This window comes from Pavona decussata, unplaced genomic scaffold (assembly GCF_977016875.1).
Source record: "Pavona decussata unplaced genomic scaffold, jaPavDecu1.1 SCAFFOLD_13, whole genome shotgun sequence".
NCBI classification, from domain to species: domain Eukaryota; kingdom Metazoa; phylum Cnidaria; class Anthozoa; order Scleractinia; family Agariciidae; genus Pavona; species Pavona decussata.
In genome coordinates this window covers 1,928,750-1,955,553 of record NW_028145436.1, presented here as the reverse complement: position 1 = coordinate 1,955,553, position 26,804 = coordinate 1,928,750, and the positions used below count along the sequence as shown (strand labels likewise).

General features: G+C 37.6%; 2 protein-coding genes across 2 annotated transcripts; both read left to right on the top strand.

Annotated features, from left to right (window-relative positions):
* The first annotated feature begins 43 nt into the window (after positions 1-43).
* Positions 44-22,749, top strand: LOC146487837 (metastasis-associated protein MTA3-like). The gene is made up of 21 exons (XM_085127771.1): positions 44-254; positions 816-883; positions 978-1,071; positions 3,772-3,901; positions 4,610-4,673; positions 5,837-5,954; positions 6,588-6,690; positions 7,546-7,645; positions 8,662-8,779; positions 9,471-9,541; positions 10,236-10,310; positions 11,897-11,955; positions 12,739-12,848; positions 13,778-13,891; positions 14,468-14,548; positions 15,142-15,206; positions 16,408-16,624; positions 17,142-17,564; positions 18,468-18,557; positions 19,388-19,841; positions 20,855-22,749. Exons 1-21 carry the CDS (start codon positions 221-223, stop codon positions 21,012-21,014), a joined length of 2,748 nt encoding a protein of 915 aa, XP_084983897.1. The 5' UTR covers positions 44-220; the 3' UTR covers positions 21,015-22,749.
* A 931-nt stretch (positions 22,750-23,680) lies between these two features.
* On the top strand, positions 23,681-26,120 carry LOC146487836 (kelch-like protein 11). The gene has a single exon (XM_085126189.1). It carries the CDS (start codon positions 23,743-23,745, stop codon positions 25,471-25,473), a length of 1,731 nt encoding a protein of 576 aa, XP_084982315.1. The 5' UTR covers positions 23,681-23,742; the 3' UTR covers positions 25,474-26,120.
* Positions 26,121-26,804: the final 684 nt, after the last annotated feature.

Below are 26,804 nucleotides of genomic sequence, written 5' to 3'. Positions count from 1 at the left end.
TTATTTCAAAGCGGGATCTTCGTGACAAAACTCGGCTTGCACGTTCCGTTCGTGACGTCAAAAGACGCGTGGTTCGCTAGAGGGCGAACAATAATGGCCGCGTTCGTGTGTGGTGTATGACGTTTTCGGTGGAATAGTGCACAGGCTCCATGAAAAACTTGACATTTGTAATTCTTATTGATCGCAGTTTCGAATAAGAAACTCCCGCCATAAAAGTATCATGGCGAACGCATCAAATGTTTTCCGGGTTGGAGGTGAGTACGATCACAATACAAACTTTTGGGGAATTTTTGCCTGAAATGCTTCAACTTCCCTCCGAGCGAAAATTGCGTTTGACGGCGTTTTCGTTCTTGACTTTCGAAAGGTTCACTTGCTGTGTGTACCTCAACTAGGAATTAGAAACCTTTCTTTGACGGAGGTGAGAGATTTTTACGCGCGGACGATTGCGTTATTTTGCCCGTCTACCGGGAGAATGAACAAAAGCCGTACGGTGTACGAGTGTTGTCGGGGACTTCATTATATGGACCCTTCTTTACCAGAAAACCCGAGGGAAATCTCGTCTATTAAGCTCTTGAAACCAGCAAACTATAAACTTTACGAAAGAAGTATGTGAAATTGACGAAAGACGAAACCGAAACCGTCAAACTTTCCAATTCTCCGTGAAGCTTCGTTGTAAATTTCGTACGCGCGCGGTTACCAGCTAGCGGCCTGTCTTCGTGACCATGTGCGTTTTTTCTGCTACAAAAGCCTATATGAACAAAATTTAACCGTGGGTAGCACTTTCACTGTCTAAACTATGTTTATTTTACTTTCAGACTACGTATATGTTGAAACCAACCCCGCGTTACCGTATCAAATACGAAGAATTGAGGAGTTGACTAAGGTAAAAATTTTAAGGTGGCTCTGAGCCTGCTCATGAATATGCTAATTACGCAAGTATGTTTGGAAAATAAACCAGCTTCATCTTGTTCTTACAGACAAGTAATGGACAAGTTGAGGCAAAAGTACAGTGTTTCTATAGAAAAAGGGACTTGTCTTCTGCGCTCGCCATGCAAGCGGAAAAGCATTTGTGTAAGTATATGGAACTGGATGTGCCAAGTTTAGCATCTTTTCAACATCTGTTATCTGGGAAGTGCTCCCACGCTTTTCATGTTTTTCAGTGCAGTAAAGTGGCTTCTTTTTGTTTTTACCAAGTTGACAATAAAATGGATAAGTAATAAATATTAGTTAAAAGCTTAAATAATTTGAATAATTGACATAATTTTTTGTTCGTTCATGCATGGTCAGGGTTGCCTCTCCTTTCCCTCTTATTTATTTCTAAATCTTATTTTGTTTTATGATGTTCACAGCAAATAACCCACATTAACACCTCTTTAATTTATTACAGAATTTGTGACTTGCAAGAAAAAACCAACCTTAAATTCCATATTTGAAAGGTGCCATTGGTTTTTTTTAATGAATATCACATTTCCACTTGAAAAATTTTCTGTTCGCTCAAGATTTTATCATCATATTTGTTGATAGCTCTCTTTCTTTGTATCATTGAATAAGCATGGTAAAAGAACTCAACATCATGGCTATATATTGCGTTCTTTTCTTGAAATATGGCATAATTCTGACTATTTATATTTCTGGTCATTCTACCTCAGTGGAGGTCTATGTTGGTGTTCTAATCATTTCCCCACAAGTCACAATAAGCTCTATGGTTCATAGTTTGTGAGATGAAAGTTTTGAGGGATAGAATTTGCCAAAATGTGTTGGTGCTCAGACTATACCTGCCAACTTTTTCTGACTCAAAGGCAAGAGATTTTTATTGTGGGAGTGCCAGGATTTTTGAAGATGACATGACTGTATCCAAAGATTTCGAAAGATGTTCCAAATAATTTGGAAGTTCTTAAGAAAATGATTAAGTCTTATGCTCCATACGGACCTTCAAAAATCAGAGATTTTGGGGAAGTCTCATCACGTACTTATTAATATACATGGACTTTTCATCTCTTGCATTGGTTTGAGTGTACATATGTTGGAAAGTGTGTCACATTTAAGGCTGTAATAGCTCACATTTTTCAACCAGACGTGAGAAATTGGTCCGTAAGCATGAACTGGCGTGAGATTGACATGAGACTCAGCCTAAAGTGCGAGAGTTGGCAGATATAGTGTTGTTTATTGTACATTTCAATCCAGTCCATGTCTCTTCACTTCATTGTCTGATGTTCTGTAATGTACCAGTTGATCAATTGCTAGGAAAACTTGGAATTAATGAACTAGTTTCTCATCCAAGAGAAAAAGTAATTAATCGTCGTTAATGCATGTAGTACATTGTGTTGTTTTTCCACGTAAACGTTCTCCAAAAGGTTACTTGCAAAATTAGTTAGCAGAGAACAACCATTAGGTAAAGGCAAAATTCCTGTATAAAGAAAGTTATAAATATTATTATTATTAATACTGTATTATTATTATTATTATTATTATTATTATTATTATTATTATTATTATTATTATTATTATTATTATTTGAAGTAGAATTATTGTTATTGTTATTATTAAAGGAATCACTGGCCATAACGTTAATTAATATAGGGTGGTAAGTTACTCTGCTGTACTTTCAGCCACTTTTTGTTGTTACTGATTATTATGTTCGCCAAATGTCGCAGATCTGACAGTTATTTAAAATTTTACTATCCAATTAATGTAGTATTTCCAAATTCTCAACCTGTCATAGCAAATGGTGTTGGTTAAACCCTTATTGAGATATCACAACATAAAATTTATACTTTTGCATTTATAATGACTGTGATGTGGTGTAGAAAAGTTTCCAGATCACTACATGTATCTTGAGGTGTGATTTTATGCATGTGTTTACCAGATATAACTGCAATTATATAATTTATTGCAAATTCACTTATTCAGTCTAAACTTGAAAATTGACTGTAGAATTTTTACTTGTAAATGGAATGTGTATATGCATATTAAATTCAGTTTGGAAAATATTTAAATCATGTCTTTCACAATTCATGTGCTCACAGTATTTAAAAGTACCCTTGTTGATGCCAGGGTAAATGAATTGATTCAAACTCAATATCTCCTGGTCTTGTGACAACAGATTTGCGATGAGTTCAAACCTGTACCAGTGTTATTAATAATTTATTGCAAAGTAGCTTAGGAACCATGGAATTCTAATTTTTACCAAAGTGACACTATATAAAAAATAATGAGTCTAGCCTGTAAAAAGTAAGCCAAGCATGTCTTCAGTCCCTCAATATTGCTTTCATTTTGTGTTGGTTGCCCTTTTGTGTACACAGCTAAATATCAATCATTCTATAAAAAGTGGCTACCATACTAATGCAGACCACTCTGCATAACAACTGGCTTTGAGTTTAAATGCTAAACAACTAAACAACTTTAGTGTCATTGCATTTTGCAGCAATGTACAAACTGAAAAGTTGAAATCGTTACTAATTAAGGATTGTATTTTGAACTACAGCTATGGACTTTGATAAACAGAAACAAACAAAACAAATTTGACATTTTGAACTTGAGTAACCTTTTTTGATTCTTTAAATGACTGCTAAGAAATTTTATCCATGTAATGCTTGGGTATTGAAGCATGAAGCATGTCAAATGCAACCAGTGGTAAAGAAGTTGAAGTTGCTCCTTTGCATGTTACTGGAAAGCACACATTTTTTTTTTGATTTCTTTGTTATCTTCATGAATGATACGTTGTATTGTTGCATTATTTTCGCACTTATGATTGGTGTTTTTCTTTGGCAGTGCAAGCTGAGGAAGATGCGGAAATTGAAATGGGAGACAGTGAAATGGAAGATGTATTAAGACATCAGTTGAGTCATCGGGAAGTGTTTTTGTCGCGGCAATATGAAAACATCAATGCCAACACCATCCGGTAATGAAGAAATTTTATCTATTTAATGCTTGTGTATTGAAGCATAAAGCATGTGGTCATGCTTTCTGACTCTAACTCCTTTTTAAAAGAACAGCGTTCTACTGGAGTCAAAGGAAATCTCAGTAAATCTCAAGATTGTGGGTTTGCGTTGCACATGTCCATGTCATGACCTAGCTCCTTTTAGTGGGCTTAAATGTGACGTGGAAGATGTTCAATTTGTTATCACAGTGAACTCAAGGGTGTGTTACATACTGCGATTTTGTTTTTTGAGAATTTCATTTGTCTTGTGTTTTGTTATTGACTGGGTTTTCTATGTAATACACCACATAAAGAAGTTAATATATTCAATGGTAACTGACTGCATTGATAATTAACAGTGCTCAGCCATCAGTCAAAAAATACTCTGTTGAAAGTAATGGTCATTTTCAACTCTTTTACAAAAAATCTAAAATGGAACAAACTACGCGTAAAACATATAAATAACATATCAATAACTAATGGTTTTAAATATATTTTTGTTGTCTAAAATATTTTCAAAGACTGTGTTGAAGAAAGAAAGCACAGATAATGTGAACACTCATGTGATGTACATTTATGATTCTGACACTTCATCTTTTGATTGATAACTTGAACAAAGTATAAACATATTTAAGGGGACTCCTTGCAAGCGAGTTGTTAATATTGTAAATTTTGTGTTTTGTTTTTTAGAGGGAAGTGTTTGGTTACGCTTTACAATGAAGCTGAAGTTTTACCAAAATATTTAGAAAAAGAGGTATGAACATTGTTCACTGGTGATTCATATTGGTCTAGTGTATTTACAGAAGCCAGCCACCAGTCAAATTGGCAGGCTGTTAGAATAATCTTGCCCTGGCTGCCTTGAACATCTGCGTCGGGTCATGTTGTTTCCTTGGGCAAGAAACTTAACTCCACATTTTCTGTTTTACCCAAGGGGTACAAATGGGTAAAGGAGAAATACTATGTGCATGCTGATGTCAATATTTGAGGATTTCTGTTAAGTGGCTGCCATGCAGACTGCATTTGGCTTGTGTGTGACTTTACCTGGCCTTGAGTATCTCCGCCTAATTATTATTTTTTTTCATAAAGAGTTAAAATCTCAACACTTCTATCCCCGTGTAAACCAGTTATGAAGAGACCAGTGTAAAAGTCTCCTTAATGACAATTTTGGGTCAATTTTTTTGGTGCAAAAGTGCCTAGATTTGCGCATATGGCTTTCACTTCACCTAAAGAACCATTTCCTGGTGCTTTTTCCACTGTTTTTCATTTCATTTTTTGAGAAAATCTTTAAACCATAACTCTATGTGTGAACCTATTTACCATGCAGGCCTTTGTGATGTATTAGTTAGAAGAATTTGATTAAACACTCAACTTTGCTGATCATTGGCTGTATTCTCATGACCTGTGGGTCTGCTGATGTAATGATATTGTAAAGAGAAATTGGGTACTGATCACTAATATGATTTTAAATGAATCCCCTGATTTAGCTTAGAGTTGCTTGAATCAAGAAAAACAAGGTGTTTTGTAAGCATGAGTGCAAACAAGTTAGATTAATTATTTTGCTTGAATTAACAAGAAATGGTTGTTCTATAATGTAGAGTTTAAGAAATGTTTTGTTTAAAATAAACCAGTTGATTTTTTATTTTCCTTTGTGCAGTATTCATTACCATAATCTGAGACAAAGGGAAATAAAAATCAAACTGGTTTGAAAAATTTTAAACCCAAAAAAATTTGAACAACAACATACGCATTATTCAGCTGTGTTCCGACAGTAGCTACTTCAATGAAATTAAAGGACGAAGTCTGAAATTTATAAATCATTGTGTTTATGATATCACTGCATGGAAAAAAAAGCAATTTGCAAGCTATGATTTGCTGGAAACTGTAACTGATTGCAATTTTTGTGGAATTTTTTAACAGGATTGGTTTCAATACTTTCTGGTTTATGATCCTCAACAAAAAACCTTGGTAGCCGACAGAGGAGAAATGGGAATTGGCACGGCTTATCAAGCTCATGTACCAAAAACAATGACTAAAGGTATATCTTGCTATCATATGCATTGTATCTTGTTTTTATAGACTGGTTGTTAAGAGACAGATTTAAACCAATGTTGTAATATTTAGCATTTTCGTACAACGAGATGGAAAAATTGGGGTCGTTTGTGAGCTTTGAAGAAGCTGAATCCACAAGAAAAGGTGTTCATAAGTAAAGCCAGAAAATAAAACAGGAATGCTGTCTTTTGTTCATTTTAAAACTGTCAGTTATCATTCATATTTTACTGGGTTGTATGTGGTTACAGCTGGCTACCGGCCAGTAGTAACAGGCCTGAAAAAACTTGTTAGAAATTTCTAGACTAGGATAAATTTTCAATGTTTTGTTGTTGACAAGGATGAAATAATCCTGAGATGTTGTTGTTCTACATTAAAATTATGTTAATAGAAATGTGCATGTATATATTTACAAATGAGTACACATTGGAATGACACTAATCCCAGGAATAACTAATCTCATGTTAAGTTACTGCTTCATTAAATCAAAATGGCTCCTTAGAATAGTATGTCTGTACTGTACATGGCTTTTTGATGTAACTTAATACTACATTTATCTTGCACAAAATGTCTGCTGAAGGTTTTTTTTTTTTGTTGGGAAACAATTCTGTCTTTGTTACAGGACGTCAAGATGACAGAGATCTGTCAAAACTAGAGACGTTAGTCTGGGATCCAAAAAACCCTTTGCAAGATCAACACATTGACCAGTTTCTTGTCATTGCAAGGTACTTACATAATAGAAAAGTGTCATGATGGCAAATGCCTATAATATTTCTGAATCACAGGGCTAGCAGTGATGTTGGCTTAGACAGTACTGTCAAGATTTGAATTACTGCCCAAGATGAACATGATCATTTTGGGTGTTCAAGCTAGGACACTTGTTAGGGAAAAGCTGTTTGTTAGGGACAGGGTGCTCACTTCATTTTGACATAAACATCTGAGAGTTCTAACAACATAGTGAGCAATATTAACTTAAAACTAACACAGTAAAAATATAAATGGTATTGTTTCAGAGTTTTTGTCATTTTCATTTATAGCCTTCACTGCTTTACCCTGGGTATTTCTCAACAAGAGAGCAGTTGACAACTAAGCTGTTTGGTAAAGGGGCACTTACTGAAATTTGGCGCCTATTAGTGAAAATGCACTTACACTGCACTTTAAGGAACATGTTAAATCAAATCATTATTTAACAGTATATAGAGTTGTAGAAACTTAGTGTGGCCATTAATTTTTAATCTTCCAAGCATCTAGTTTCAAGAAATCTAATACAGTGCTTTCAAATAGTATTGTTTCACTGACTGGGAATTTTTCTGCCTACAGTTTATTATTTCCCACTTTTCTCACTTGTAATTTCCTGACCCTTAAGCAACACTTGCACCTGTAGTTCTGGTATACTGTATATTATTACGACAGGGTGTATAGTACATTTTGAGACTTGCAATTCACAGTTAGCTACATTTGTTGTAACTCAGAAGTATAAATACGCTACATTTTACAGCTTTGTTCACTTCTCCGCAAGAAACTTGGGAAATAAAATAAATGTATTGAGAAAATTTTTGTTTATTTCCTTTTTCCTGTAGATCTGTTGGTACATTTGCCAGAGCTCTTGACTGTAGCAGTTCAGTGAAGCAACCTAGCTTACACATGAGTGCAGCAGCAGCATCAAGGGATGTTACACTGGTGAGTTAGATAGATCAGTGTCCATTCAATTCCTCTTACTTTACCTCTTAAATATGCAGCTCTGTAGTAAAAGAACTGCTCAACTTGTAGATTTCATCCAAGACTCAAAAACACCACAAAAGTTATGTTGTATTGGCCATGTTACCCTAGCGCAACTTCACTCTCATTCTTGCATGTACGCTGCATGGTTAAATTCACATCTGATTATGGCACAAATTGCATAAGGCATTGCTCTGTTTTGTGCAGCTAAGAAAAAAACTTTAATTTGTAAATATTGTACTGTTTACTGGTCAATAAATTTTTGTTGTGCGGTATTCTGTATTTCAAAACTGAGAATGCTGTTTAACAAATCTCTGGATAGAAGTTAACTGGGAATTTCCTCAGTGCGTTTTGTGTCACCTTTGAGACCTTTCAATAATGCTCTTAATTTATGAATTATTTTAAAAGAATGTACTTAAGCCATCATTTGAGTATTATACATAGTTACATGTAATTGGAAGATCTCGATGATCTCATGTTTAAAGAATTTGGTCATGCATGAAATTATGTGACTAAGACATTGGCCACCAGTCTGATCTGCAGCGGTCTCTTGGTTTTTTTGTTACATTTTTCTGGAAAATGTTTTTATTGCATAAAGAGTTAATGTTTTGTTAAACTGGCCAGGGCAAAGATCTGTTGGGCAACCTGTCTGCAGTTTAAGCATTCCAGTCATATTTCCAACCTGGAGTCTCGCAATTCAATGCAACATGGAGCTTGCACAATGTGGTCTATTAATGATGACCTTGAACTTTGAGGAAAATAATGGTCTCAAATATCACAGGGAGATTTAGCAGATTTGTTAGGCAAAGGTCATTCAAACTGCAATTAACACAACATAATTTTTGAGTTTTAGGGTAAAAATAGCTGAGTGCTAGCAATGAAGGAAACCAAGGTTATTCAAAGTGCAAACTACACATCTGTTTAGTTTTAGCTTGAATCAGGTTATCTATTTTTTTGTCATTCATTTGTATTTTCAGGCTCATGCTATGTTTTGTCTTCACAATAATGGCTACAATGTTAGTAAAGCGATTGCTAATCTAGTTCCTGCAGGGGGTCCCATCCTCTGCCGCGATGAAATGGAGGAGTGGTCAGCAGGTGAGTAACATTGCAGTGTGTGATCAGGGTCTTATTTCTCCCTTTCATGCCTCCTAAATTTTTCAATCATTCATATTTTAAGAATATTACAGTATAGATGTTGTAGGTTAAAATGAATCCCAGGTTAAAATGAATTTCAACCTAGGTTGATTTGGATCTTCCTTTGTTTCAGATGTAAATTACCCAACCTTAACAAAGGAAAATACAAATCAACCTAGGTTGAAATTCATTTTAACCTGGATTCATTTTAACCTACAACATAGACCCTTGGCAAAAATGGCTTTCAATTTAATATTCTTTTGTTTTCATTCAAATTGGCCCTACAACCCTTGTTCTTCAGATAAAACATCAAAAGAATATTTTACCTTGATCCAGGCTATAAGCAGGGCTAATATGAATGCTTGCATTGTAAATGTTCTTTTGTGTGCACAAATCAGCCCCACTAACCTTGTTTTTGAGTTCAAAAATTAAAAGAATACAATGTATGTTACCTTGAACAAGGCTAGTAGTGCTAATTTCAATGCAGTCAAAAGGATAATAAAATGTCAGTCATTTTTGCATAAGGTGTATAGGAAATCATTTTGTGTATGTTTTCAATAAAATATTGCAAGAGCTCTATGATTAGTGTGGGTAGAAAGGGGTGCCTTGATTGTTGTTGAAGTTTAAATTAAGTGTTATTCTGTCCTTGTAGGAGAAGCAAACCTGTTTGAAGAAGCCCTTCAAAAATATGGAAAAGACTTTTCTGACATTCAGAAAGACTTTGTAAGTAGCCAAATTATATCTGTCCACATTTCGCTGTTGTTCTTGTTTTGATCAATGGTGTACCATTTCTCTGTAAAATAACACTTGGATAACAGCTAATTCATGTTCTTGAAATAATTGAAAAAACAGTTAGCAGTCTGGAATTCATAGTCAGCCACTGGAAATTGCTCAGCCAAATTTCTGAAGTGTTCAGCTAATTTGAACTGCAGTCTGTTATTGTGCCCTGTTCAAAAAATAGCTTGTTTGGTGTGTCTTAGCTTGGAGATCTGGTTCATATTGTTTTGTTTCTAAACACATTTAAAGTAAAAACAATGTTGTAGTGCTCTATCTTTTGTTTTACGGTAAGAAATTCTTGACATGGAAATGTTTATTAATAATAGATTGCAAACCCTTACCAAGTCATGTATGTATATGTACATATATGCCACTGAATTGTTTTTCTTGAGAAAAAGCCCCAAGAGAGTGATTTCTGTCCAATTTTGTACATTTTCCAAACTGAATAAAGGCTTGCAAGAATGTGTATTACCAAGCACCGGGATAGAAACAATGGAAAGATGAAACGAGCATGGCAGTATTCAAACGTTTGCAGGGTAGGGCTAAGGCACCATGAAACATAAATATCTCTCTGCAGCCACTGTTTTGTTGACAGGTAAAAAGAAAGTAAGAACACTTTCTTTCTTTTTGAACATTTCAGCTTCCTTGGAAGAGTCTTTCAAGTATAGTTGAATACTATTACATGTGGAAAACCACAGACAGATACCTACAACAGGTAAGGGATGGTTTAAATAATATTTGTGTTGTGTGAATTTATTGAAAATAAATTGCATTGTGAATTTGATAATCAAAACTATAGTATTCTAAAGTAGTATTAACAAATATATTGGCAATATATAATGTCTTACTTATTATAATACTTTAGGTTAGATAATTTGCAACAATTTTGTTGCGGCATTGAAATGCGGATGTAACTGTGTTCGAAAAATGTTTTGAATAACAAATCCTCCAAATTTGCAAAATATATTGTTGCCTACAAAATGTCATCTATATCAAAATATGCAATATATTCATTCATAATTTCAGAATTAAGTTGCAAATATTTACGTTGTTACGATATCTCAGTTGCAGGTTTGTTATTGGGTCTCTACCAAAGGAACCTTAAGTCCATGTTGAGAGCATTCTTAATATTAACTTGTTCCATGCCACTCATTATCATTTCCAGTATTGTCTCATTAGTTGCATTTCAATACTAACTTCTGTGTTTTTCTGAAGTGTGATAATAAATGCAAAGCATGGAACAAGTTAATACAAGCACATGCTAAAAGCAGCCTGTGGTTTTACTTTACAGGGCCGGGTTTTTCGAAAGCCAATTAACGCTAATCCACGATTAAAAGTAAACCGAGGTTATCAGTCTCGCTTGTTAAAAATGCTTTTAAAAGCTGATTTTAAGCTGATAGTAAATTAAAGTCTACGTCAAAACTGAGGGACAAAAATCTTTTGAAGGACCTCTTTTGATTAGTTATTAAACTCAAATTAAAGTTCAGGTTAACCCAGGATTAGCTTAATGAGGTTTTGAACAACTCGGCCTAGAATAAAAAGTATACTGCTATGTAGTTGGCTCAAGGCTAATAGCCCAATCTTGATATATTAAAAATCCAGCCTGAAACAATAAACATCACTGTGAGGCTCCAGGGAATGAACCCATATAAACTGTGCAATTTATTCCCCGGAACCTTGAAGTGATGTTATTGTTTCAGGCTGAATTTTAATATTACATCGAACTTGGGCTATTTACACATACCAATTTATTGGCCCGATTAAGCGGCCGTTACACATTCAAACTTTCAGCTGAAACTTATGTGCAATGGCGCTGCGGAACAAGTTTCACGAAGTGGTGTTACACCGTGAAACTCTTGTTTTTTCACCACTGCGACCGTTGCGAGCCGTTGCAGAATTAGAAAGCGGTTCTACTTTTCGTGAAACTTGTCTCGCAACGGAAGTTCAAGAAAGTATCATGAAACCGACCATGTTACATGGTTCAAGGCCTGCTGAAACTTGTTTCGCAGCGTCGTTGCACACAAGTTTCAGCTTAAAGTTTCAACGTGTAACGGCGGCTTTAGTAGTTTGAATCGGATAAGCCAATTTACATGGTAAAATTTCTTGGTTGGTGTAACACAGGGTGAAATCAGCCTGATTCAAAAAATCTGTAGCTCTCCTACAGATTTTATAAATCAGCTAATTTTCATTGGTTCACTCATTTTCTTTGTGAAATTGGGCAAAACCAGCCCTATTATTTATTTATTGGTACTTTTCATTAACTTACAGTACTACTGTATTTTTTTTCTAATCTATTGACAGAAACGACTGAAAGCAGTCTCAAAAGAATGTAATTTAACACAGATCTACATACCAGGACTGTAAGTCATTCATAATTATATATTGCTAGTAGTATAAAATTAATAAAGATCAGCATGTTCAACTACACATACAACTTGCTGACTCAAATGCAAGTGTGACATGAGTCAAAGCCTAGGCAAATGTGACTCTAAAGGAAATAAAGGGAGATGTAAAGAATCGACCATAAGAGGACACAGAAAAAATCTGAGCCCCAGACGGGATTCGAACCCACAACCCTCCATGTTCTAGATCGGATGCTCTAACCTCTGAGCTTCTGAGGACTCATTGGTGAGCAAGGGTCATTTTTGTGGGTTGGACTTGCGAACCACATCACCCAGTTGCGCAGTCCATCACAAGCAACACATTAAGGCAAAAAAATAATAAATAAATAAATAAATAAATAAAAAAATAAAAACATAAATCAAGAATCTTTGAGGGGCAGGGGGGCTAATTGGCAGTCCTGACTACAAAAATTTTTAATTTTTTCTGCATGAAAGACCCAATGCAACTAACACACAGTTAGGATTGCGTTCTTCGAACGTGATTAGTTAATCTGTAATAAGGATTGTTACAAGTTTGTTTCACCTATTCACCTACATTTGTTTCTCTACTGTAATGGTTGTAACATTTTAAAGTAATCACACAAGGTGGTTTTTGATAGTGAACAGCTGGATAAAGTAGTTTACAAAAATGTCTGGCCTATCTAAATTCTTAAACCATAGAGCAAGTAAGGCTTCATTTTTCTAACCAGGCCAATAGTGTATAATTCGGACTTGGTTCTTATTCTTTCTTCTTGTTTTCAGTGGTGGCAGTACTACTCAGTCAGGAAAAAAACAAACTTCAACGATTATTTTAACTCCTCCACCGGGCGTGGCTACCAATCTTGTGGGGGTCTCATGTGAAAGCTGTTATGGTAAGTTCCAGGCCTAATCTGTTTCCATACATCCAGTGCTGAAGGTTCTGTGGCCACTAGGGGCCCGCTTGCTATCCCACAACCCCGCACTAATTATTGTAAAAGAAGTCTGTCTTACAGCGGAGTTGTACTGTGGAATAGCCTGCCTTTGCCTTAATGAATTTAAATCTAAGTTGAAGAAAATTTTATGATTTTGACAGTAGTCTTATATAAATAATTTTATTTTGTTTCTATACACGGCTTCCTTGTAAAGCAGGTTTTTATCATTTCTCTTATTGTAGTAGTTATTTACAACATTAATTTAGTTAGGTAGCTAGATTTATTTAAATTAAATATTGTATAGTCCTGAAGGAAACACTGTGTCTAAATAAAGATTTTACCTTACCTTACTAGTATACACTCATTTATGCTTTTTACGTGTTGTAAATTTTCTCTTACTCATGGTTCAAGTAATTGAAGGGTTTGGGGGAAGAGCTTAGAGGGGTGTAAGTGCATTTTTGCCTTAAAATGGAAATTGCCAAATGAGCCCTATTTAAAAAAAGAAGATACAAACCCTTGACTTATTTCTTTTGTTCACGACTTCTAATGCTTTGCTTGACTTGGTTTAGTCTTGTATACAAAAGAAATCAGTCAAGCATTGGTATCGCTTTTGTGGAGGTCGCATGTGTTGTCTAGAAAAGCAAGAAGCTATTTCTTGCTTTTTTTAGCATTTTGCTTGAAAATTAAATATGTGACTAAGTTTCTTACATGACAAGCAGTCTGTGCCACAACAGGACTTAATTGGAGTAATTTCAATTTTAAGGCAAAAAATGCAACAAAACTTTTTACGTTGTTTCCTTAAATAGAAGCTGGTGCCAAAAGTTGTTACAAAGTCATTAATTATTTGGGGAAATAGGTTTTTTATAACAATGTTGTTGTGTTGACCACAGGAACCTCATCCCAACAGTGGTATCCCTGGGGAGTTCCCAACTCTCAACACAAGTTCTGGCTTTGTACTCTGTGCTGGATTTACTGGAAGAAATATGGTGGATTAAAAAGACCAGGTACTACCATTCTCTCTATGAGAGATTCAACTGTATGTCCTTGGTGCTGAAATAGCAATATGAAATCAAATTTGTCTGTAACACTTCCCCACTGTCATCATCATCATCATTGTCATCATTGTCATTATCAGTGTCGGCCACAACAGTGTCCCCCTTCCTCAACCAGAGAGAAAAGGGTTTGGATGGCCAAATTTTGTCAACTCAAGGGCCTCCCTTTTTCCTGCCCTTTCTTTTGCCTCTTTTGAAGTTCAGGATCTGCCGCTGCTGATCATCATCATTATCATCATCAAGTCTAGCAGGGGCTGCTTAGCATCAAACACTACCAACAGTGCCTCAACAGATATCATTATCTTCTATTTCTCAATAGGTGATTTCTGAGTTGCTTAGCCTTTGAACCTCATTATGAAAGCGAGGTTAAGTGCAAGGCTTTTCATGTGAAAATTAGCTTTGTCTGCATAAGAATGAAAACTAATTTTCATATCAAAAACCATGCATGAAGCCTTGCTTTCATAACGAGGTTAAAATAAAAACCTCGGAAATAGCCTTTTGATTTGAAGCACTTGTTCTTTGTTTCAGATGGTTTGTCTGGTAAAGGTCACGGAGGACTGGAACCAAGTTACACCTGTAGAGTTTGTGGCAAGGTGTTCAACAGAGCAGGTGTGTAGCGAAAAGCAAGTCTGTTACTTTCAGAAATTCCTTGGAGCTCCTACCCAGTACTTGGGTACCTGCATCAGTTTCTTGGGCTCTTTTTTAACAATTTTATTGGATATAACTTTTACACGAGGTTTCATACAGCAAAATACATATTACAGCACAATGTACAATGAATCAGTACAAGTGAAAATGTTATTAACCCAAGAGGGTAAGTAAGTAAGTAAGTGAACTTTATTGAGACAGGGTGGCCCAATCAACTACGGGGCTGTTATCCTGAGGGGCCCTGTATACACCTAAAATAATTATTATTATTGTATGGTAAATTAATTACAATATATATATGACTCAAACACTTTTGGGTTAAAATATCATAGGATAGAAAAAATAAATAAAAACATTTGCACACTAAGAAAACACTAAGACTGCCCGAACTGCAGTCTTCAACGGGTAAAAGTGGGTGATGACTTTTACCTGTCGAAGACTGCAGTTCAGGCAGTCGAAAGCTCGCAGTTTTTAATCATTTTAGCCAGAGATCGCTTTCTGAAATTTTAACTATGAAATTTATTGTTACTGTTGTTCTCTTTTGTAAACAACAGAGCGGTTATCCAGCCACATGGGAACGCACAAAATGTACAAGTGTGCTGTGTCACAATGTGATAAGGTATACAGTTGTATTAAATGTGAAGCTCATATTCTGTTTTGCAGTAAGCTCGTCTTGGATGGGGAAACTTCAATTGCCTGATTTCATACCGTGGGGGTCTGGGTACGAGTCTGTGTATTATGGGTTATGGGACTCAACACCCACATAGCCGGAAAGAGCACATCGAACTTTACAACATCCTCAAGTTTGGTGTCAATCAAGCTAATATTAGGCGAGATACAGCCATTCAAAAACTTAAAAATTTACTAAGAAATGTATGGAACGCCGGACACACGTCCGGCGTTCCATACATTTCTTAGTAAAATTTGGAGTTTTTGAATGGCTGTATCTTTCCTAATATTAGCTTGATTAACACCAAACTTGGAAATGTTGTAAAGTGTGGTGTGCTCTTTCCGGCTATGTGGGTGTTGAGTTCCATAACCCATAATACACAGACTCGTACCCAGACCCCTACGGTATGAAATCAGGCAATGATATTCCTTTTTTGGACAGATCCTGTGCACAGTTTAGAGACTGAGAACTAATGCTCTTCTTAAGAGTTGGGTTTGAGTCACAGAACAAAGTTTTTTCCCACTTGCATAATTTTAGGTCCCACTAATGCATTTTCATTTGAAAACGCGTACTTTTTGATAGGTTTTCGCCTATCATCCATACTAACACGCCCGAAAAACGTTGGTGAAAAATATGGAGTTTTCGAAAACGGTTTCAATAGTGGAGACATTTAAAAATGCATCATTTTGAAAATGCTCTGTTTTTACTGTGGACATGTGAAACCAGGGGCTTTTGAAAACAACGACATAAAAAGTGTCACATGCCATCGGCTTCAGTCCAAATCGGAGCATCTATCCAAGATGGAGGGTGGTTAAAACATGTGAAATCCCAGGTCCCAGTCGTTTCATCATTTTCTAGCGTTTTAGTGTGGATAGGTGAAAACGATATAAATACGCTAGAGTGGATGAAAATATTTTGCTCGTTTTTGCTGCGATGACAACAAATGCTTTTGAAAACGCGTTAGTGTGGACGCGGCCTTAGTCAGGCCCTAAATTTGTAGTTATCAGAAATTAATCTTTTTCAACCTTGTGGACCAGAAATAAGACATAAACGTTATTTGATAATTCATCCTGATGATTACAAACAAAACCCTGGGTGTAGAAAGGAAGGTACGCAACAGCATTTACATTTTTGTGTTTCTCCATTCCAGGTGTTTAATTCACGGCCAAACCTCACTCGTCACCTGACAGCTGCGCATGGGTACAGGCCTCCCAGCCCTCGCAAACTCAAACCCAGGTCACCATTCTACATCAAAGCCATGCCGCTGACCAGACTGGCGCGGCGGCTATGTCAGGAGCTCTACAATAAAGTGCATCACTGCCGAGTGCCTGGAGCCACGCTAAACATCCAGGAGATAAGAACACAATGTATGTGCAGTGATTTGAGTGATTAATGTCTGACTTCTCCTAACACAATCATCAAATTATCTAAGCGATGCATGATAAGATTAAAGATATTTATTGCAGGGACACTGTAGTGATGTAGTGTGAAATTCCCTGTGTCCTGAGTTGAATTGGTTGTTGACATTATTTGTTTCACTCAAATGCTTTATAACATATAATAACATATAATGATGTAAAATCTGAAAGGTCTTGAAAACAAATATTTTCAAATGTAACTAACATACAGTTTGAAAGGCATTCTAGATAATTTTGCTTAAAAGAACACAGTTGGTTTGTTTCCGATTTTGGGATTTCCATGATACTTCCGTTATTTTTACCATGATCATGGCGAGATTGTTCATTGTAATTTACCGTCCAAATCAAACCCAGTATAAAATTGACTTAGGTACATGATATAAAGAGATTGAATAATCTCCTTCACTGACACGTGAGACGCCTTCACCCTGTCATAGTATATTCTAACTTGAATTTTCATCTTCAGGTTTAAAAAGACTTGAGACGCCCAAAGCTGATGCCATAATCAAAGCTAAAAAACAAAGGAAACCACGAAAAATCCATGATGTCGTGGATAAGATCAAAGCAAACCCACCTAAACCACGCAAACCTAGACCGCCAAAACCGACACTACTTCCCATCCCCAAGGAACATTCCCCTACTTCACCCTCCCCACCCACTCCTTCTGGACATTCCATCACCTCTCCCTCAAGAAAAATGATCCCACCTTCCAAGAGTTATGTACCAATTCAGCCCACCCCACCCAAGGCAAGTGACTGGAAGTATGCCGCAATACCATCTGCAAAACCTGTCGTTCAAAATCAACCACTGCCTCAGCAGACCAGTAACCACCTGATAGCCAGGAAGAGATCACATGACAGCGGCTCAGTACAGCAGAACGGCATTGATGGTAAGAAGCACTCCTTATACGTAAAGTTACATTTTGAGGCAACAGAGCAGCTGATTTTGCTTTGAGGTGTTTCTTTGTTCTTTGTGTTTTTCCCAGCATTTAAGAAATCTCAGTGACTTTTGGCTGTTAAGCAGAGTTGTGGTCTCATTCCCTCAGAAGCCTTTCAGTGAATCACACCAAACCCACCCTATGCTGGCACTGAATGTGGTCACAGACAGGGTTGGTGGTGTCCTCATTAATTCTTCTAGATCCTCAAATTGGAGACAGGTCCACCATTTCCACATTGTCGTCCAAACCACAGAAAAGTCTTACTATTTGCAGATGTCAAAATCAAAAGTGGTACCTTCTTAGCCATTAGTTTAAGACCCCGAGTGTTGTTCTAGCCAGGGTTTGAACTTGCGACCTCTCACTCAGCATTCTGGTGCTCTACCCAGTTAACCAGGCAGTGGTTAACCAACTTGACTCACATTTGTAGTTCTGTTTTTCTCTCTCTCAATTTCCCTTTCTCTTGTACGAGTGCAGCAAACCCAGATTTCACTATTCATGGTTAAAATGACTAAAATAAATGACGTTATTTTAGTATCGAAGATTTTAGCACTGTAGCGCTAATTGGGAACACTATAAATTGGTGAAAAAATACACAAACTTTAGGAGGCAAACCAATTCGCTATTTAAAGAGCGTGGCCTTGGTTTTGAAAATGGGGCTATCGTGAAACAAATCCAAGTGGTCCAGGGGGTCTTGAACCCAGGACCCCAGGATTGCAAGTCCGGCACCCTCACCACTACGCCACACCACCTCCCAAAGTTGCTCCAACAATAGCTTTACAGTTGTGTAGACTACCATTAGTGAACAACAGGTAATTTGTCAGCCGTTCAGCCAAGGTTAAAATTTTCTGTCTGCAGGTCCATCACCAAAGAGACTCAGTGCAACATCTCCTTTAGGAAAGAAAGGCTGTGAGTGCACCTACTGTGGCAAGATTCTTCATAATCAAGGTGAGCACCTGCCTTCTGTATCTTAACTCTTTCACTCCCACGGGGAAATACCGTATTTTTGTAAAATGGCAACTGTGAACCCGTATACCAAATGTAATACTGTACATATACCAATTTGAAAGGTTTTGTCTGGGTAAAACTATTCCAGCAAAAAAGACAAATGAAATAACAGATCAGATTGAAAAGTGTCCAAAACGAAAAAATTAAAACCCTTAAAAAAGTCATTTCTCGTGTAACTTTACTTTAATTTGAATAATTGTATCTTAGCTTTCATTGATTACTTGTAATGTGTATATTGGGTATATCCCTAAACTATTGCTTAATTTGCAGATCTCAGTACATAGTTTCCTGTCAAATGTTGACTTGGTTTTAAAAGTGTAATAGAAAAAATTCCAAACATGGAGGGGTGATTAACCATGTCTCGTATAGAAGGGGGGGGGGGGGGGGCAGATGCACAGATGTCTCCAAGATCTGTTTGGTGTCCACATTTTATACAAGTTGACCCAATATTGAGCAAGTAATGACTTCTTGTGCCATATGGCCCTCTTGGGAGTGAGAGGGTTGTATGTCTTTCACCATGTAGAATTAGGCTGATCAGAAAACTGAAAGTGCATTAAAAGACTTCAGTTACATGTGGACTTCATTGTATAATCTGACTTACAGCTTTCTTTTTGCTCCAAGCCAAACGTTTGGTGCTTGATCGTTCTCTTAGTGCACCCTCTACCAACGGTGACAGAATACATTTGAATTGATAGGAATGTGGTTTTTCTGTTTTTGGAAGATTGATTAAAATTAACAATACATTTTTGGTTTGATAAATTTCATTGAAGCGAGTTTAACTCACCATGAACAAACAATGCACACGTCTGCTGAACCACCTAAGCAGCGGTCATACCCAGCATATTGTGACGTCAGTCCAGCTCTGGGTCCCGGATCTACTAAGATCGTGCCATACGCTCAGCACTCAGTGACGTCATATATCAACGGACAGCTTCATTTAGAGCGAGCTATGAACAGTATGCCAAACTACACAGTCCCAGGTGCACCAAACAAGCCCTACCTGCTTCCAAAACCACCGGCGCCACCGATAAAAACAGAACCTGGGGTGACTGTGAATTCAGTTGGTAATGCTGTGCCCGACAAGGTGGTTGTTGCACCGAATTCTAAACCAGTTGTCAATAACAAGCCCAGCCAACACGTCAAGAATGTTTTGACGAAGGGTGTGCACCCACAGTTTATTGACCCCCCCGAAGAGTTTCAGTTCTTGTCGAACAAGCGCTCCAGGTAAGACAGAATCCACTAAGAATTGTTGTCTTAAGCCACAAACACGCTAAGTGATCACAGCACCGAGTTGTGGCAGTTATAGCCAGGCTGCAACAGTGATTTTTCCGTCAATTCTAATAGCCGCTGCGAATGATTTCTGGCGTGTGAGAGGCCTGCAATTGTGAAGCTGTAGGCGTGCCGGGTCCAGGTTAAGTTTTTGTCATAAATACGACCAAACTCAGAGGGAAAATAGTGCTTAGTTCTTTGAGGTAATAGTCGCAGGCCATGTGAGGTCAATCCGAAGAAAACTGGGGAAAAAGATCTTGATGTCGATTTTTTTTTCTGTTTAAACTGCCCAAATTTTTGGCGTATAGCGTTTATCAGTTCACTCGGTAAAACCCAGCGTCATTTTTCGCGGAATCAAAAATTAACCTAAAAATCAACATGGTCCGTCAATGCCGTCAGCCTCTTATTTGAGATTCCACTTAAATCAACACCAATCGTATTGTCTTTCTGTTTTAGAGATGAAATATCAGCAACGATCACAAGCAATCACTGCGATCAATGATAGACTTGACAGCAGCCGAAAATCTTGATTAGTTTATCTCCAGTATGACTTTTATCTGAAGACCTTCAATTAAAATCAACCGCGATGGCCAACGAAACGAAAACTTCATTTACAAGTATAAATTCACGTTTAGTGAACTACTTCACCATCATTCCAACTCGCTCAACTTGTTAAGTGTGGCCGAGATATCGAAGAAGCTAGTTGGTTGGAGCGGCGTTCAAGTTGAGAAAAAGAATAAAAAATTCGTTGTCGTTTTCTCACATTTTCTCTTTTCATGTTATTATTTTGCAGAGAAAAGGCAAAGAAAAAACTAAAATGCGCACAGGAGAGCGATTGTTTTGTTCGTTAGCCCTTTAGTTTGTGGCGTTCTCGTTGTCGTCGCTGTGGTCATGGCTGAAGGTCCCTTGTGTGTTTTTTCACAAAGTTGTGGCGCTCACCCCACCCCTGTGTTTGTTGGTTTTTACAGGAAAGCCCGCAGAGCATTGTCAGGGGATATTCAAAGGAGAGTAGCACGGAAGCCATGGAAAGAGGTCAAGTGCAGCATCAACCTTCGAGCACTCATTTATGCTATACCCACCCCGCAAGAAAACGACACAGTTGAAGCTATTGTTATTGACGATGATTAAAGAGGAATCGAGGCTCTCACTCGCGCATGCGTCTGGTTGGGCCGCTAATAATACTGACTTCCTAAGGTGATACATGCACGTGATATAATTGCTTGATCACGTGCTTTCTGTGTCGCGTGAACTGCGTGGTACGACTGGTACAAGTGATCATGTGATAGAGCTGGTGTGTTCTCATGGTTTTCACGTGATGTCGCTGCTGTAGGCCACAGGTTACTTCTACGAATACACCTCTGACCTTCTAAGAGCACGTGATACCCTGCAGGAATTCTGGATTGGAGTTGATGTGTTCAGTGTGTATTGCAAGAGGATTACGATTATGAACGTATAAAGGTTTCAAAAATCATCTAAATTCATTTCCGCTGGTTTTCGTTTTCTTGAGAGGACATTCCTTCGGTCCGTCGACCAGCGAGTACCCTTCCATTCGCAAGTTTAATTGACTTTCTCATTGGGAAATGCAGCTTAACATAGTGAAAAGTTTAGTGTCGTAGCAATTCCTTTCATTTGATTTAAAGGATTCATTGCCCTTACTGTGTGAGTCTCTGTGTTGGCCTGGGTCGTACTTTGCGTTTGAAACAAGTCAGCAAAGCCATTCAGCTCTATACATCTCCCTACAGACAGCTTACGGTTTTGCAGGATTGACTGTATTCGTCCGCAAGCTGGTCGTTTGTGACAGTGACTTGTAATGGTTTTTCTCGTTTTGTTGAGCTATTTTATCACGACAGAATAGCTCAGTCCAGTCTCAGTTGCAAAAGTTGTTAGCTTTTCCAACTTCGAACCGAGCCTTGCCAGTACATTCCCTGCCCAACTTGGCCCACCAAATTGTGTCTTTTGTGAGTTGCGCGCAATAACATTAACCCACATTAGATTTGCGTCAACATCACCCTTTTCCAACTTCTTTTTAGTTTCATTTTTCTTCTGTCAATTGCGACCCAGGCCTCGTGCAATAGAGTTTTACAGAAGTTAAGTGGCAGTTGTGTATAAAAAGCATTAACAAAGAGGAATATATATAATTCATATCACAGTGCCTACGGGAAGCCTTAAAGTAAAGTGTTTGGCAGTATTGTATGATAGTATTAATGACTTATTCGTTTTATACCAAAAGACCTATCTATTGCATCAGATTTTTATTTTAAAGTACTTTGTTTGTCAGTGTTATGATGTGTATGTAGGTAATTATTTATTTGGTCTTTTACAAGACTGTAAGTGGTTATACACGGTTGTTTAAGCCAAAAAAACTCCTCAACTTGAACGACTGAAAACAGTTCAGCCTATTTGGTTGTTCGCTGACTTCTGTAGGCGAGGTGTAATACAAAATCATCCGCCGAACTCAAAATATAGATTGGACGAATCAGATACAAGGTTGCGTTTGTTTTAGTCATTTAGCTACTCCAGGTTGGTGTGAATTTCTGTGCTTGCTGGAGCAGAAATGTGAAAAAATGTCAATCCACACCAATATCCTCCTGGATCCGTCAAATCACAATCAAAAATTGAACGGAAAAACGCCCAAAAAAAGGGGAAATTTTCAGTTGTAAAATCCAGATTGACTAAAATGATATTTGTAGACCTGTATAGACTTGGCTTCTCGAGTTTGTATAGCTCGTTCTAAGTCGATTTACTGCAGAGATGGACGAAAAAGTCAAGTGAAACTTGTTATTGGTTGTAACTGATATTTCAAGCAGATTGCCAGAGGCTGAAGCATTCGACAATACCCTCAATAAATTGTACATAGACAATATTTTGTTTATTGTGTGAAAAGTATTAGTCTTGTTATCATTCTCGCTCCAAAGACAACGCGGTTGGCGTACCTAGTCTCGGGAAAAGGAGTGGGATCTGGAGTATTAGGCGGGGAGGGGAGAGGGGGGGTTAACGTCACGTTTATAATCCTCATCGACCTCCTGCTCCTGTGAAGAATACAAAAGGAGAGTAAATAAGCTTTCCAATGAGAGAAAACGCTGTTGTTCTTTTTTCTGTTTTAGGGATGGAGGGGAATTCGTTTTGTGCCTTTCTCAGTGGTCTATTTGAAACGATAAGACAAACTCTATTAAAGTGTCAAGGCCTTATAGCCTGGGAAATTCCCATACTAATTTGGGGACACAAAATAAATAGATACTAGAAAAAAAAAAAAAGACAATCAAAGCAGCCAGTATGTGGTCATCTGAGACCTGAACATTTTAGGACGTTTTTGAAACGTGAAACGTCCTTATGGTTGCTTTTCGCCATATCTTTTTAGTTCTGTTTTGGATTTATGTGCATACCTCCATAATATTTCAACATCTAAGATGAGGACGCATCGACGTCTTCAAGTGGGTTTGTATACACAGGCACAGAGCAATGGGACTCTCTGGAGGGTATTTTCCTACATTTTTAGCTTATTTAACCTCTCTCATGAACACAACTCTGAGAAATAGGCCATTTTTACGATGGGCTTATTTGTTAACTTAGTAAATGACACCTAACCGCTCTCTGGGAACTTCACAGTTTACGGTAGTTCTTTTCGTTTTACAAACCATTAAATTTACCTACACAACCGACCGCCATTTTGAATATCGAGAAGACTCTGTTCCTGGGGGGCCCCCTGGGGTTGGTTCAAACTGCTCTCGTTCCAGAGCCCTCGTTTACGGTTTGCTCACACGAGCGGTCCCAGGTACGAGAATAGCTGTATCCCTTCTACCTTCAATACTCCTCAGAGCTTACCTGGAACATTTTGCTACAAATTGACTGCATAATCATGACTTCTCTTCTGGATCCAGTCACAGAGACTGAGAAGCAACACTTTTGCATGGAAATAATGAAACGTCTGGATTTTCAACGAAGAAACGAGCATTTTTGTGACGTGATTTTAGATGTTGGCTCCGGTGCAGATCAAGCTCGCTTGAACGCTCACAGAATCATTTTGTGTGCAGCAAGTCCATTTTTTTACAATGCCCTCCACAGTGAGATGAAAGAAAAGAAAGAAGGAGTGATTCGATTGAAAGATACCGGCAAAGCCATGATGGAAGAAGTGTTGGAGTATCTGTACACGGGACATGTTGATGTCAATGAGCAGAATGCATACGAATTGATGGCAGTAGCCGATTATTTTCTTATTCCAAGTCTAAAACTTCTCTCCAGTAAGTTCATTCAACAAACTCTATCCATTTCAAACTGTATTGTGGCTTATTACTCCGGCGTCAAATATCAGTGCGCTGAATTGCAGGAACGGGCAAAAAGCTTTATTTTTGCTAACTTCGTTGGCGTGACAGAATCTGAAGACTTCCTGAATTTGAGTGTTAAAGAAGTTGAGGAGTGGATTTCAAGCGATGACATCGTTGTTAAAGGTGAAGAAGAAGTTTTCATGGTCATTCTGAGGTGGATTGCAAAAAACGCTCGAAGAAAACAAACTTTCTTTGACTTGTTTCGTCACGTTCGCTGTATGTATGTGTCACGCAGCTATCTTGTGACGGCGATTCTGCAACATCAGCTTGTGAGAGGCAGGAAGCAATGCATGGATTTGGTTGTAGATGCCATGAAAGAGGTTTCGGATGGAACAGACGTATGCTTTTTGAACCAGCCACCAAGGAATTGCTTGAAAAGTCATGAAAATGCCATATTAGCTTGCGGAGGAGAGGGTGGTGACAAGGTCACGTGCTACGTACCATCTCAAAACAAGTGGTACAAGATGGCAGACCTACAGTTGATACGAAACCCTTATTCTCTTGCTACAAGTGCTTGCCAAGGTAAACTGTATGTTATTGGTGGAAACACAAGTCAAGTTCAACGTTATGATCCTTTTCTAAACACTTGGGCATGTGTGAAGCCTTTGGATCAAGCGATCAAGTTTCCTTCTGCCGTCACTTTCCAGGGACATCTGTTTGTGATTGGTGGAGTGGCTGTCAATAATAAGCGTTTGAGCACAGTGCAGAGATACAACCCTGATTCAAACATGTGGCAGGAAGCTGCCCCGCTGATTTGCCGCAGAGCCAATGTCTGCGCAGTAGCTGATGGTGACAACATGTATGCTATTGGGGGGCTAGATGGACATAATGTATGCCTTGATGTTGTTGAAAAATTTGATCCTGGATTGAACTCATGGAGCATGATTGCACCAATGCAAGTAGCAAGAAAAAATCCTGGTGGTGTAAGCCTGCAAAACAAAATTTTTGTCTTTGGAGGTGTTCATGAATCTGGTGGATGTCCTTGTGAAATGTACAACAAAATGACAAATGTTTGGACTAACATTAGAAGCACCACTGCTCCGAGGTACCCTGCAAGTGCTGTCTGTTTCAAAGGAAAGATTTTTGTTTATGGCAGGTTTGGATCAAATCAGAATGATGACCAAGAAATGACATTACAAGTTTACAATGTTGACAAAAATGATTGGACACCCTGCCAGAATGCTTCGTTGGGTACTAGGTTTTTCAGACTTTCTCTTATAAGAATTCCAACACAAGCATGGGAATCGTTACAGGTTATTGGCTAAGGAATTTTAATGTTGTGAGGTTTATTGTGCTATTTTATCAGCGTATTTTTATTAACATTGCATTTTGAGTGTAGGTAAGGTTATGGCAAACAAATTTCAGATTACAGTTGAACTTCTACAACGGCCGCCTTCTGGCAGAACTTTCCAATCATTGTAGAGATATGGCTTTTATGGGATGTTTTTATAAATCAGAGGATTTTTTTCAATGAATAACAAGTCATTAAAGCAAGAAGGCCAAAGTGGAGTAATGGCTGTTGGTAGACATTCCAGTGTATTAATTAACGCTTCATACCAGACAGTATTTCATTTCTTTTGAAAGGGACATAATTTTTGCACCAGGGTACCTGTTAATAATTAACAATAATTACCACGCGATCTGTTTGGGCCAAGTAACAGTAATGTAAAAGAAGATGGCAAGTTTATTATGTTGATGGAGGTTACTGGAAGCCCTGCCGGAATGTTTCTTTAGGCTTTCACATGTACAGACTTTGTGCTCTTAAGATTTTGAGAAAAGTGTTGGATTCTTGTGAAGAGATTATAAAACAATGAGTATTTTATCTGAAAGAATTGTGATGGTATGTTATACTTTTGTAGTTGATAGACTTTTTCCATATTATTAATAAGCAATAAAAAAGTAATTATTACTTTTTTTTGCCCTTGTATGTGTCCTGAGCATGCTAACAATGATGAAAAATATAGATGGCAGACTAATCCTAAAGGCAGAGGTGGCAAAAAATAAACAAAATGTCAAGAACAGCACGATTACTGAAATATATTAATAACAAATTAACCCAGTTTGTTATTAATATATAATTTATTCTAGCCATTTTGCTTATTTTTTGCCACCTTCGCCGTTAGAATCAGCCTGCCATTCATGTTTTGCATTTGAAATAATTTACTAATCCAGGTCGACAAGAGATCCGCTGCTTTTAAACAACAGTAAATGAGCCTGATTAGAGTGAAGATCATGAAACTTTTTCAGTTTGGTGCTTCAAAGTCCTCCTTTCACCACAGGACAATAAGACATTAGTGATTTTTTTTTTTGACGTCCAGAGAATTGCCTTGGCCATGGAGACCATGTATGATTTATCTGTCTTTTTGATTAATTGCTAGAGTCATGCACAGGGGCCAATTTTAATGGGGGTTATTTCGTTGTGAAGAATGTTTTCCATTTAGAAATTAAAGAATATTTTAGAGAAATGTTTTGTTCATATTTCAACCCCATTATGTAAATGAAGGACTTACCGTGTCTAAATAAAGTTTATATCGTATCGGATCGTATGTAGTGTGGTCATTGTCTTTGTCCTCTGAGGTCCTGGCGGGGGCGTGGG

What these genes read in the sequence shown, in the direction of transcription:
- LOC146487836 (XM_085126189.1), top strand. Translation starts at nt 23,743, where the DNA reads ATGACTTCTCTTCTGGATCCAGTCACAGAGACTGAGAAGCAACACTTT.
- LOC146487837 (XM_085127771.1), top strand. Translation starts at nt 221, where the DNA reads ATGGCGAACGCATCAAATGTTTTCCGGGTTGGAG. An exon ending in GCAAGCGGAAAAGCATTTGT is followed by an intron (nt 1,072 to 3,771) that starts GTAAGTATATGG and finishes TTTCTTTGGCAG; the next exon opens with TGCAAGCTGAGGAAGATGCG. An exon ending in CAAGATTCTTCATAATCAAG is followed by an intron (nt 18,558 to 19,387) that starts GTGAGCACCTGC and finishes ATTTCATTGAAG; the next exon opens with CGAGTTTAACTCACCATGAA.